We start from the raw sequence: 13,451 nt of genomic DNA, 5'->3' as shown, positions 1-13,451 counted from the left end.
CAACAGAGCTGAGTCACATGGAGGTTCTGTGCTTCGACTCGGTCCAGGAAAATGGACCATCACTATCACACACCATGTTCTTTTTGTAGGTGACTTGGGGGAGAAGCTTCTGGACCGGTTGAGCCAAGACGTGTGAAGTCAAGAGTAAGAAGAAGAAGATTTTGTGGTCATGTGATGCTGACTGACCAATCACATGACCCTTTCCTCTGGCTCACCTGTGAAAAGAAAGTTTGCATCCCGCAGAAAAGAGAGAATGTTTCCTGACCTGAGTTCATGTGTGAGAGGAATATTCCATCTTTTTCTCCTTTTCATCCCTTCTTTTCTTTTCTTTCCTCTCCCACCCCTTCCTCCCCCTCTCACCTCCTCCCCCTCCTCCCCCTTCCCCTCATTTCTCACTCCTTCTGGTCGTCCCTCCCATCTGCCGGTCTCCCCTGCAGATGAGACCCCTCTAATTAGCCCTGACCTGTTAATTAGCGGCCTAATGAGCGCACTAACGAGGGACAGGCGAGCTGATTAGAGGAGCTGAAGCTCCAAACGTCTCATCAGAGCTCAACCACGCAGAAAAATGCAACTGGCTGCTACATTTAGCTCCTAATGCTCTGTGTGTGTGTGTGTGTGTGTGTGTGTGTGTGTGTGTGTGTGTGTGTGTGTGTGTGTGTGTGTGTGTGTGTGTGTGTGTGTGTGTGTGTGTGTGTGTGTGTGCGTACCTCCAGCAGGTCTATCATGCGGGTCATCTGGGAGTAGATGAGGACTCTGTGTCCCTGGGCCTTTAGGCGACTCAGCAGGATGTCCAAGGTGTGGAGCTTTCCACTCTCAGTGATCAGGCTCTCCTTATCTGAGAGAGAGAGAGAGAGAGAGAGAGAAAAAGAGAAATGGTTGAGTATTCAGAGTGCCCGGATAGAAAGTTTGCCCTCAGTTTGCACAGTGAGGCCACACTGTGCCGATACTTTGTGTTTTTAGGAACAACGGCTCACACTTTCAGTTTCCCTGTGGACAGAACATGAGCTGCCATGACGGCTCAGAGCTCTAAAGAGGCTCCTCCCTGATCCACACAGTCACTGGTAACACAGAGGGATGAAGAACCTGTCAGTGGGGGGTCTCAGTTTGGATCAAACCCCGGTTGATCCGCTCCTCACCTCCCTAAACCCTCAAATGGCCCCCAAACACATCCGGCATTTGGTTTCTGTCAGGTCGCCCTGAACGCCACATCGAGTGTTGAGCCGTCAGAAGGTCGACCGCACGGGCGGCACTCTGACCCGGGTGCTTCCCTGGGCGTCCAGCTGACGAGGACTTAATGTCATCTGGCACAAAGAGAGGCCGAGCCGCCATCGACCCGCTGACAGGAGCACTATGGCCTTCAACCAGGGGTCGCGACCCGAGCGGGGGGAACCACGGGCCCGGGTCTGGGGTCAGCTGCCCGGGTCAGGGCAGGGTTACAGGAGAGTCCCTGAGGGAGCTCCGGGCCGGGCCGCTCTGGAGCTGGACTCTTGTTCCACAGATCTTTTGTGCAGAGAATCGGCTGATAAATATTTACAAAGCATATTTCCTCACTTTGTTGATGTACTGTAACAAAACGAGTTCTGTTCAATCAATCTAACCAGGTCACAACCTGTCAGACTGAGGCACACACACACACACACACGTCCACACCAGGCGCTGACCAGGTTCTTTGGAAGTTGGATTATTCACAAGGACGCTAATGGACCGTGTGTCCAACTGTTTCCTGTAACCACGGTAACGCCTAATAAAATGTATTTCCATTCTGACAGAGTGAAGCCACACACACACACAAACACACACACACTCTGACCTGCAGCCATGAACCAACACAGCTTCAGAGGAAAACAGAAGACACACACATGATCCAGGTTCAGGTACAGACCTGAGTCCATGTGTGTGTGTGTGTGTGTGTGTGGAGGAGGACGATACATGACTCAGCTTCTTACAGACTCTAAAAAGCTTCAGCGCTGAGTCAACTCCTCCGCTGCAGCACTAGATGCTAATGTGGACTTGGACTGAACCCTGACCTGTGACCTTTGGCATGACCCCTTACAGAGGTCAGGTCATGTGGAGGAGTTAAAGAGGAACTAATACAACAGCTGAAGAGGGGAAGCACACACACACACACAGTCCGCTTGGGGAGTGAGATTTGCTTATTGTTGCCATGACAAAACCCACTCTGAGGTCAACTTCCTGTCAAGACAACAGATCTGACCGTCGCTGGCTGTCCATCAAAATTCCTCCATGGCAATGACTGACAGCCATTCTGTCATGCTGATGTCACGTGAAAGAGAGAGTGAGAGTGAGAGAGAGTCTGTCTGTCTGTCTGTCTGTCTGTCTGTCTGTCTGTCTGTGTGTGTGTGTGTGTGTGTGTGTGTGTGTGTGTGTGTGTGCTGCTCCTGAATGCAGTAAGTGAGGTGGTTGCTCTACGTCGCTGAGGGCCAACCAGAGCGTGAAGCCCAGAGCACCACAGAGCGCACATACACAAACACTGGATCCTCCCATCAAAGGCCTGTAATCGGCTCTGGCGTCAGCGGAACCAGAGGAACCAGAGGAACCAGAGGAACCAGAGGAGCGGAGGACAGAGCGGGCAGACACAGCGAAATAAAAGTGGAGAGACAGGAAAGGAAGAGCGAGTGTGATTAGACACGGGTAGAGACGCGAAAGGGCCTGACGGGGCGGCGAGAGGCGGCGGTGGGAAGGGGGCGGGGCTCTGCGGTGGCTCCGGCTACACTCAGGCGCTATGAGCCCGGTGGCGGCGGCGGTGATGTCGTGGTTTAGATCAGACGGGGGCCCCCTCACCGCTGGTGCCAGGCTCACCGGGGCCGCTGCTCCGTCAGGGGCACCGACACGCCACCGCGGCCTCCATGCCGCCGTGGCAACCGCCCAGACACAAACCAAACACTTGGCAGAGCTGCAAATGCTCAGATGGAGCAAAACTCATCAACCTCAGCAGGCAATCTGGTTCTGTTTAGCAGCTTAGACCTAAGCCCCCCCGACTCCAGAGCCACGTTCAGGCCCAGGACGTACACACACACACACACACACACACACACACACACACACACACACAGACTGTGGGAAGAGACGGAAACGTAGCTACAGAAGTGGAAGAAATGCTGCTCTGTATAAAGAGCTGCTGTCGTCTGTTTCAACACTGAGCTTCATTCCACACACACACACACACTTCAGGAGAGACTTCATTTGTCACCAGGACCACAATGTCGCCCACATTTCCCTCCTTTCATAGCAGCTGAGGGCCTCACACACACACACACACACACACACACACACACACACACACACACACACACACACAGGCTCAGAGCGGTGACAGAGTTCACTTTGTTTCCTGCTCCATATAGAAAATCCTCATTTCTAAATCTTCCCTCTGCTCCACGTTGAGCTAAAGCAGGATTGATTGTGATTCTGAAGCATTTTGGCGATCGTACTCATTCCAAAATAACACTCATGGTTTACATACATGTGGCCGCTCTGCTGTGTGACCGCTGCTCATAAACGTGAGCGAGCCGGAGACATGAGTGATGAAGAGCTCAGGCTGATTAAAGCAGATGACTTCATGTTCCTGCCTCCTCTCACACACACACACACACGGGTCATCAGAGTAAACAAACATGGCGTCCTGGTGTTCCCCCGACAACACAGCATCAAATATTCCCCCTCTTTATTATTGATGTCTGTAAATCGGTGCAGATCAGAGCTCCAGAGCCGACAGGAGGAGTAAAACATGAGGAGCTGAGGAGTCTGCAGGGGGAATGGGGCCCAAAATAATGGCTTAGGTATGAATTATTAAGGCCTTACAAGTGGGCGAGCTCCTCAGGTGGAGGAAGAGAAGAAGAAGAACAGAACCAGGCAGCAGCTTTGTGACGACACAGCAGGAGAATCTGCATCAAAACACTGAAACGGACAGAAAACGGCTCTGCAAGGCCACGCCCCTAAAATACAAGCAAGTCCCATGTGGTGTCACACCATTCGGTTGTTGCCATGGCTACACATATCAAGCTTCACCACCTGCCCTGCCGCCCCCCCCCCCCCCCCCTCCTCCCGTCTCCTCCTCACCTCCTGCTGGCAGATTAGGCTCCTCTCTCCCCCTGCAGCTCCTCCATCCACCACCACCTCCTCCCCCCGCTCAGCCCGGCTCCCTCCCCCTGCTGTCTGTCCCCTGACAGTGTAATCCAATCCCTGTAGGGCCAGAGCCGGGGGCCTGACACGGTCCTGACCCAATTAGAGGCCTGCTGCCAGCTAATTAACCCCGGACCAGCCCCGCTGCCTGGCGCCTGATGCTCCCAAACCAACTACGCCGCTAATTTCATTAATATGCCACTACCCTCTTCTGTCCCGTCCCCTTCCCCTCTGCCGCTCCTCAGGCCCGGAGCCCAGCCGTCCTCGGGCCAGATGCGACGGAGAAGAGGGGATGAAAAGGAGCGGGTGAGAGATGAAGGAAGATGGATGGAGGGTTATGTGAGAAAGAGAGACAGATGGGGGGCACAGGACAGGTCGAAGCCACGATCGAAGCCAGTGTTGGCCCCTCACTGTATAATGATACATTACACTGGACAATCAATAAGTCAATGGCCAACACTTGTTCATCACTGCTGATGATGGAAATATTAGCCACACATTACTCTGCTGCTGCTGCTGCTATTGACAGAAATCCTACTTAAACTTAATTTCTGGCCCAAGGAGCTAAGAGCCAGATGCTGGCAGGTTTGGAGAGGTGGGCCGCAGAAAACCAGAGATCTGAGCTGCTGGTTTGGGCCTGAGGAGGTTCTACAGACGCATGAAGAAGACAAGACCAGGGACAGACTCAGGCTCAGGGACCAGGACTCTGTGAGCTCAGGGACCAGGACTCTACAGGACCAGAAGAGGACCATGACATGTTTGACCTACACTCGCTCTTAACAATACGCTAAGTGGGGCGGCGACAAGTGGGATGTCCAGAAGGAAGTACATGTAGTTTGAAGCAGCGTGTCAACAAGCTTCTGTCAGTGTGTGAAGATTTAAACTTCCTTCATGTTTGACCCTCTGATGTTCCTACATGCTGGCAGCTTCTAGGTGCCTCACTGCTGCCCCCTACTGGACTGGAGGGGCTCACACAACCTGCTTGATGAGGAATCTCAGGTTGTGAAGTGTGAAAGGGGGGCGTCAGAGACCATTCCAGCCCCAGGCGCTCCAGCTTTGGAACGACTGTCTGTGGAAGGAGCTCATGAGCATCTCCACGCTGGAGCAGAGTGAGAGAGAGACAGAACAATCTCTGAAGACGTAGAGACGAGTGCTGAGTGAAGTCTTCTCCTGCTCGTCTGGGCGGAGGGAGACAGACAGTCTGATGAGGGTTTGGTGGGGAACCACGTCGGCCCACCGTGAACTCTGTCATTAAGATGAATGACAGCCAGTCCCCCCCCCCCACACACACACACACCACGGAGGAACGCTGGGAGAGAGCAGACAGGGATCACGTTCAGAGAGAGCGACGTGCTGCGATCATGTGGCTAACGTCGCCCCCTGCAGGACAATCTGGGTCTGGGCTTTCTTTGGCTTCTCCTCCTTCCAGACACAGAAGTGAGCAGGAAATCAAAACATCTCTGCTCCTGTAGACGCTGAAGAAAAGCTGAATTCCCCCCCGACTGTAGCTGCAGACTGAGCTGGGCAGAGTGTGTGTGTGTGTGTGTGTGTGTGTGTGTGTGTGGCAGGCCGTCTGTGTTGTTCTGTGCCTCTCTATCAGAGGGCCGGGGAAGCTTCCTGCCATTTTGCTGGAGAGCAGCGATTCTTTGAAGGGACAGGAAGGCACAACTGTATTTCCCACAACCTGATGTGGGCCCAGACACACACACACACAGACACACACACACACACACACACACACACACACAAATACAGGCCGCGGTTGCTGAACCGGCACCAGTACGCCCCACTACAGTCTCCCAAACTGAACCTCGGGCCTCTGCAGGCCTCTGTGCAGACCTCCTACAAGGATGCGTCCCCTGATGTGAGACGTGTCCCCTGATGTGAGACGTGTCCCCTGATGTGAGACACGTCCTGTCAGCCTAGTCCCATCTCAGGACAGAGACAGACGGAGGTGGGCGCTGCAGTGAGCCTCCATTCTGTGGTCGTGTCCCTCTAATCACTGAGCAGCACTGAGGCCACACAGGCGGCAGAGGAAGGACCAAGGTTATTCCTGTGTCCCTGTGGAATGTTCTGGAAATACATCCCAGTCAAAGCTCTGTCCTCAGACTGATGTTTAAGCTCAATCACAACGTCTCCTGATGAGCTGCAAAATGTGTTCACATCCGTCTGAAGCAGAGCCACACACACACACACACACACACACACACACACACACACACACACACACACACACACACACACACACACACACACACACACACACACACACACACACACACACACACACACACACACACACACACACACACACACACACACACACACACACACACACACACACACATTCCTCCTGCAGTTCAGCTCTCACTCTCTCTGCCTCTTCACCATCAAATCAACCTTAAACTGCACACACACCTCCGGGGCTGGAGACGTCTCTGCCACCATTGTTTGTTCCTCTGTGGCCTGACTCCTATAAGCTCGTCTGATTAGATTGGACCGGCGATATCGGCGGGCAGCCCTACTCACGCCATGGCGCTCCAAACAAACACTCATTCAGCTCTGCCATTTGTTCTGGAGGTGTGGGGCTGGGAGAGGGAGAGGGAGAGGAGTGGGAGGCTGGGAACCTTCAGCTGGACCACTGCACATATCTGAGCCTTGATGTGGCAACAATGCGTCCAGGGGAGGACGGGTGCTGCAGTGTTTGGTCACTTCCTTCCTCCCGAGGCTGAGAACGAGGCCGGAGAGCAGACGGGCCGAGGGGGTTAGGGCCAGATACGGGTCTGAGACCGGCCCGCTCGCCCCAGAGTCAGAGGTGAAGCTGCTGCTCGATCTGTGAGCGGAGCGGCCCAGCGTGGGAGAGTGTGTGGGTGTGTGTGTGTGTGTGTGAGAGGAGGGAGAGACACCTCAGACTTGTGTGAGTGTAGGAACGTTCCGTGAATGGACCCAATGACACACACACACACACACACACACACACACACACACACCGACACACACACACACGGACCATCTATTAGTGTTACCTAACTTGAGCGCTTGAACAATGAGCAGCAGCTAAACTTCCTCGCTTTGTCTGCTCCCAGAGAACTTCACAGGAGCCCTCAGACGTTCTCACACAGACACACAAATACTTGTTTGGTTTCTCACTTTAACACACAAACAAACTGGCAGCTCAGGAAAACACAGATGTGCCGAGGCTAAATATCAACTTAGAGGGATATTATTGTTCTGAGTGTAAAGAAAAATCTATCAGTGTGTTTCAGGCAAAACATCATGTCAGCACCTAAAGGCCACGTTGCCATAACAACCAAAAATTATAATCTGACTCTTTGACCTTATTCACTTCCCACACTGACCTGGAGGATCTCTCTCTCTCTCTCTCTCTCTCTCTCTCTCTCTCTCTCTCTCTCTCTCTCTCTCTCTCTCTCTCTCTCTCTCTCTCTCTCTCTCTCTCTCTCTCTCTCTCTCTCTCTCTCTCTCTCTCTCTCTCTCTCTCTCTCTCTCTCTCTCTCTCTCTCTCTCTCTCTTCTCTCTCTCTCTCTCTCTCTCTCTCTCTCTCTCTCTCTCTCTCTCTCTCCCCATCTAGTGGTGACCTGGTGTTAACACAGGACAAACTGCTGAATGGTCGTCTACGGCCCAAGAATCTAAGAAACCTACAAAGTTGTTGTTTGGCCCATGTCACACAGACACACACACACACACACACACACAGGTGAAAACACCTCCCTGACAGAGGCATTGACACGTCCCAGTCTGTTCCGGTGTCGACTCCATCAGACTTCAGTGAGGAAACCAAGCGCTCACTGTGAGAGAAGGAGCCGAGCAGAAAGCCAGCCGTCATCATAATCTGTGACAGACGCAGTTTATCAGAGGCTCAGAGGTCAGTGGGGTCATCCAGAGGGAAGTGTTGTCTTTGGCCCCTCTGACCCCCAGCAGCCATCAGTCATCCTAACCCTGGCAGCCAATCAGCTCGCACTCTGCTTCATCTGACCCCGACTCAGCCAGCCAAGCTCTTTATCACAGGAGAGCGCGCACGCACACACACACACACACACACACACACACACACACACACACACACACACACACACACACACACACACACACACACACACACACACACACACACACACACACACACACACACACACACACACACACACACACACACCTTACTGGAAGTTGCCCGGCTCTTTATCTGGCAGCTGAGGCAGATTGCGGCCTGGCAGACAGAGAGGGAGGAGGGTGATGTGTCGACTGACATCTGCCCTCTCTCCCACGGGCCACTACCTTTCTCATCGCTCCAAAACTGGATATGCATCATCTGATAACAGCGTTAAAGAGGAGCTGCAGCATGTGAACATGAGTTGGTTACTATGGGACGCATGGTTACTATGGGACGCATGGTTAATATGGGACGCATGGTTACTATGGGACGCATGGTTAATATGGGACGCATGGTTACTATGGGACGCATGGTTACTATGGGACGCATGGTTACTATGGGACGCATGGATCATCTTTAGTCTGTACGTTCATTTGCATGTAACAAGTAAGAAATCAACATTTTCAGACATAAATGAAGTCAAAGAGCCTGACACAGAAGCAAAAGGACACACACACACACACACAGACTTACCAGGGATCCTGATGAAAGACCACCCGTGGCGAGGGTGGGTGGCCATCAGGCCCCCGGGGCATTGTGGGTGGAAGGTGCAGGCCTTGGTACGCCAGTCTGCAGCCAGCTCAGGCGAGCCGTACAGGAAACACTGTTTGAAGACGGCCCCCCCGCCGCCGCGCGTCACACGCCACTCATACTCGGCGCTGCGGTCGTCACAGTAACGGTCCATGGGAACTGCCGTCACCTAGGAAACCGAAACCGAAACAAAAGATAATGGGTTCAATTTGAAAGCAAAGACGACGTCACGTGGAGGAGAGCAGAAACTGGACGTCTCCATGCGTCACTGGATATCAGGATGTTTGCTGTTGTTATGTTGACGTTACCACACCGGCACGGGCGCCATGGTTACATGGACTCAACAACCAAAGTGTTTCTGCTCAGTGTGATTAAGCTGAATATGAGTGGAGGCGTCCAAACATGAAGACGTTTACACACCTGAAGAACCCGGAGAATCTGAGTGTGCTACTTGGAGGAGGCGTTCATTGTAATGAATTTGTGTCTGAAGTAAACAAAGCGTCAGTCGGATCTTTAATTCTGAGCTGAGATGCTGAAGATGTTTACATGCTGTTTACATAAGTACGCTCATTGCAGCTTAATTGAGGTTTTACTGTGCAGGGAAACACACTGAGTGAATCAGCAGGTTTACTCTTTCTCTGTGTGTGTGTGTGTGTGTGTGTGTGTGTGTGTGTGTGTGTGTGTGTGTGTCAGACAGGAGGAAGGTCAATGACAAGTAAACAAACTCAGCAAGAAGCCTTTTTTTAGAACTTTAGTTTCTTTTAAATGCAGCTGGAGGCCACAGCCCCCCCCCCCACACACACACTATAAACGTTTCACAGATACGACCTCATTGTTGTTACAGAGCTTCCCTCTGCACGACCACACACACACGTACCCTGGGCGTGGCGGTGAGCAGGAACTTGGACGGCGTGATGGGCTGGCAGGGCCGCAGGGAGGACACGCCGGAGCGTCGGCCGTGGATCAGGACGTCTGCGTGCCCCACCGTGCCGGGCCTGAGGCCGGTGAAGACTAGGTCCTGGTGTGCACACAGAGGGACAACGTCAACACATATACAGTGGATTGAATATGCATATGTAATACTAAAGGAATGATTACCGTAATCAACTGTAATTCACTGTTAGTTATTAAAGGAATGTGTGTGTGTGTGTGTGTGTGTGTGTGTGTGTGTGTGTGTGTGTGTGTGTGTGTGTGTGTGTGTGTGTGAGAGAGACGGTGGATGCACAGTGCCACCTAATGGTAGAGCTCAACCAGAGGATGCTGGTCAACAAAGCAAACAGCTGGGGGTTGTTGTTATGGTTGTTATAGCAACAGAAGCAATGCCAGCTGGGAGCTTTTGGCCTATAGGAGGATGAAGGAGCTCTGTGAGGAAACGTGTCCTTTTCATATTTTCTATCTTATATTGAATGTGCTGAGGAACTCACAGAGCAAACGTGCCATAAATGCAGCTTTGTGTTTGTGTGTCCGCTCTGTGTGGGAGCTGTAGAGCGGCAACATGAGCCAGAGAGGAGATGAAGAAGAGCCAGAGAGAGAGAGAGAGAGAGAGAGAGAGAGAGAGAAGCTGGAAGGAGCACAAAGGTGGAGACGTCCATGAGTCTGATCCTATATGGAACAGGATCCAGAGCGGAGCCAGAGTGTCTCCACGCCTCTACGGGGGCAGAGAGCGGCGGGCCAACAGAGGGGCCGTGTGCCAGCTCCACACAGACAGAGGAGGGGGGGGGGGAGTGTGGGGTTTGTGGGAGCGGGAGCCCAGGGTCGCACGGTGAAGGCGTGGGGCTCTCCAGGTGTCCGTACGCTTCTCGGGCCGGCTCCTCGTGTTTCTCTCTGCAGAGCGGTTGCAGGGGGGAACCTTAGACGGGCCGGCTGCCTGGCTCAGAGCGACCGGGCAGGAGAGGAAGATGGAATTACCCCCAGAGTGTTTCCTCTTAAGTGTTTTCCACCCAACACGTTTGGAGGCGGTAAGAGGAGACGCTGCTCCGCTGGGCGACTCGCCTGGAGGTGAAGGGCTGCAGGAGATGAGTTTCAGTGTTTGCACCGCTCAGCAGAATGAGCCAGGGCTGCTGGAGTGTGTGTGTGTGTGTGTGTGTGTGTGTGTGTGTGTGTGTGTGTGTGTGTGTGTGTGTGTGTGTGTGTGTGTGTGTGTGTGTGTGGTGAAACTGAGAATCAGAGAGAGAGAAACTTTAATACCTCCATAACGCCTCAAACGCTCTATCATTACCTCAGCCAAGGTCGGTTTGTTTGTGTGTGCAGCATTGTGTGTGTGTGTGTGTCTGTCTCTAACTCTTAAAGTTATGGACTAAAGTTGGAGGAAGATCCAGATCATAGTTCAATCAAACTTTTTCTGTTATATTCTTGGGCCCTTGACAACAATTCAGACTCCAAAGTAAATAAGAGAGAGAGAGAGAGAGAGAGAAGGAGGGAGACAGAGACAGAGAGAGAGAGAGAGAGAGAGAGAGAGAGAGAGAGAGAGATCACTGAAGTTACGATGAGAGGATTTCAAGGTCAAAGGGTCAGATGGAAAGTCAAAGGCAGACAGGTTCTGGTGGAGGTTCATGTCCACACCTGTAGGCTGAATATTTGATACCATAAAGCGGAGGAGCGATCTGCGGCCTGAGCGTCACCCCGGGGTGAAAACACTCCCACACCGCCTCGTTGTTCCACTCTCATCCATAATCTAACACACTCAGATCAGATTCATTACATCTGGATTCCTATTTTTGGTGATTTGCTCCACGTTTAGCTGACGACAGGATTATCATCTTCCACCTCATTAATTATGAAGTGACCTTAAATGTATCGTCTTCATGCTAACATAGCTGTGAACCTCAGGTTGGTCCACCACGTAAACAAACGTGTGTCATGGAGCTGAGATGGAGGACGGCACCGACGTTAGGCCTCAGAACCACAGAGATGAAGCCATGCTGGTGGTTCTGATCCGTCTCACTCACACATGATTGGACTCATATCTTATATACGCCGGCCTGACAGTGGGACGTGAACGAGACGCTCAGGCCCCGGAGACACACAGGAGGAGGGACAGACAGATACTGGGTTACAGGGCTAAAGGGGGATCAGGTTCCACACTGGATCCCATAGGAGGCTGCTGGAGCCCGGGGCAGAGAGCGCCACCTGTGGCCCGTCTGCTCACACGTGTTGGTGTGTGTGTGTGTGTGTGTGTGTGTGTGTGTGTGTGTGTGTGTGTGGTCTCACCTGGAGCGCGGGGCTGCTGCGTACGTTGGGGAAGAAGGTGGGTCTGTCCGGCCACAGGAGCAGGTCTGTGTGGGACAGACGTGGACTCCTGGGCTGCGTCTCCTCTTCCAGGGCGAAGAGGCGCTGATGGTGGAGCCGGTACGCCGCTTTAAGGGACAGGAAAAGTGCTAACCATCTGCCAGAGGGAGGAAGAGGAGGGAGGAACATGAGGCAGAGTGCAAATGGACACACAACGAGCTAAATCTGAGGTTGAGAGATGAAAACAATGAGTGGGCGGAGCTCAGAAGCGCCTCTCCCCCGCCTCAGAGGAAGCTCACCTGACCAGGATTCCTTGCAGCATGATGTTGTGCATCTCAGCTGGTGACACGTCGATGAAGCGCAGGAAGGAGAAACAACTTCCTTTGTCTTCAGCTGAGAGGTTCAAGAGAAGGAGAGGATGGAGAAAGAGAGAGAAAGAGAGAGAGGCAGAGAATACAAGAGAGAGAGAGGGAGAGGGGATTATGGAGAGGTTAGAGGAAGAAGAGAGGAAGTGAAGAGTGGAACTCCAGGGTGACATGTGTACGTGTGTGAAGCTTGATATGAGCTCACCTTTCCTATGGAAGAGAGACTGATGGATGTGACGAGGAGAGAAAGGAGACAACAGCACCTGGAGTAATCTGAGAGAGGGAGGGGGAAGAGAGACAGAGACAGAGACAGAGAGAGAGGGGGAGAGAGAGACAGAGAGAGAGAGAGAGAGGGAGAGAGAGAGAGACACACACATGTGATCATTTGATCTCTATCAGACCTCTAAATGTCTGATAGTTAATAGCTCTAATAAGGATAATGACTTATTATGTTTATTATAAATAAATAGACTGTTTCAAGAATAGAAGCTTTGTTCAAAATATTCTTTACTTAAGGATAAATACACAAAGTCTAAAAATATCCAGATTTACTGAGAAAGTTCAGCTTCAAACAACATGAGGGACAACACTGCTTAATGTCAGAGGTGTGTGTGTGTGTGTGTGTGTGTGCGGCTCCACTCACTTGTTCTTGGCCTGGGTGTGTGTGCGCACGAGGCCTTGGCGGTAGAGGAACTTGGACATGACGTACGGCGTGAAGGTCATGTGGAACGGAGAGCGAGTCTCCTGACGCTCAAACAGATCAGGGTGGTTACACACCTACACACACACACACACACACACACACACACACACACAGAGAGAGAGAGAGGGAGAAAGGTGAGTGGGAACAATAAGCTTTGTGTCTGAAGAGAACAGAAGCATTGTTTTCTTTCCATTCAATAATAAAATACGTGAGCAGAATAATGATGAGGTGGTGAACATGGAGTGGACCAATGGGAGGGCAGGATGAGGCCGTACCTTCCTGAACTGCATGACCAGGTTCATGAGGGAGGAGG

The 13,451-nt window shown here is 52.2% G+C and overlaps 1 protein-coding gene across 1 annotated transcript in view; it reads right to left on the bottom strand.

Moving 5' to 3' along the window:
* ino80 (INO80 complex ATPase subunit) overlaps positions 1-13,451 on the bottom strand; it is a 28,718-nt gene that overhangs the window by 6,258 nt on the left and 9,009 nt on the right. The window contains 8 exon segments of the mRNA XM_076148714.1: positions 708-835; positions 8,786-9,011; positions 9,720-9,860; positions 12,053-12,227; positions 12,370-12,463; positions 12,641-12,708; positions 13,079-13,212; positions 13,414-13,451. The exon segment at positions 13,414-13,451 is cut by the window's right edge and continues 130 nt beyond it. Coding sequence (XP_076004829.1) covers positions 708-835; positions 8,786-9,011; positions 9,720-9,860; positions 12,053-12,227; positions 12,370-12,463; positions 12,641-12,708; positions 13,079-13,212; positions 13,414-13,451 — 1,004 coding nt within the window.

Source organism: Genypterus blacodes, unplaced genomic scaffold (assembly GCF_046128005.1).
Source record: "Genypterus blacodes isolate CSIRO-AG114 ecotype Tasmania unplaced genomic scaffold, CSIRO-AGI_Gbla_v1 ptg000042l_1, whole genome shotgun sequence".
In the NCBI taxonomy this organism is placed as follows: domain Eukaryota; kingdom Metazoa; phylum Chordata; class Actinopteri; order Ophidiiformes; family Ophidiidae; genus Genypterus; species Genypterus blacodes.
Note: the sequence above shows the minus strand (reverse complement) of the source record. Positions and strands in the feature narration are given on the sequence as shown.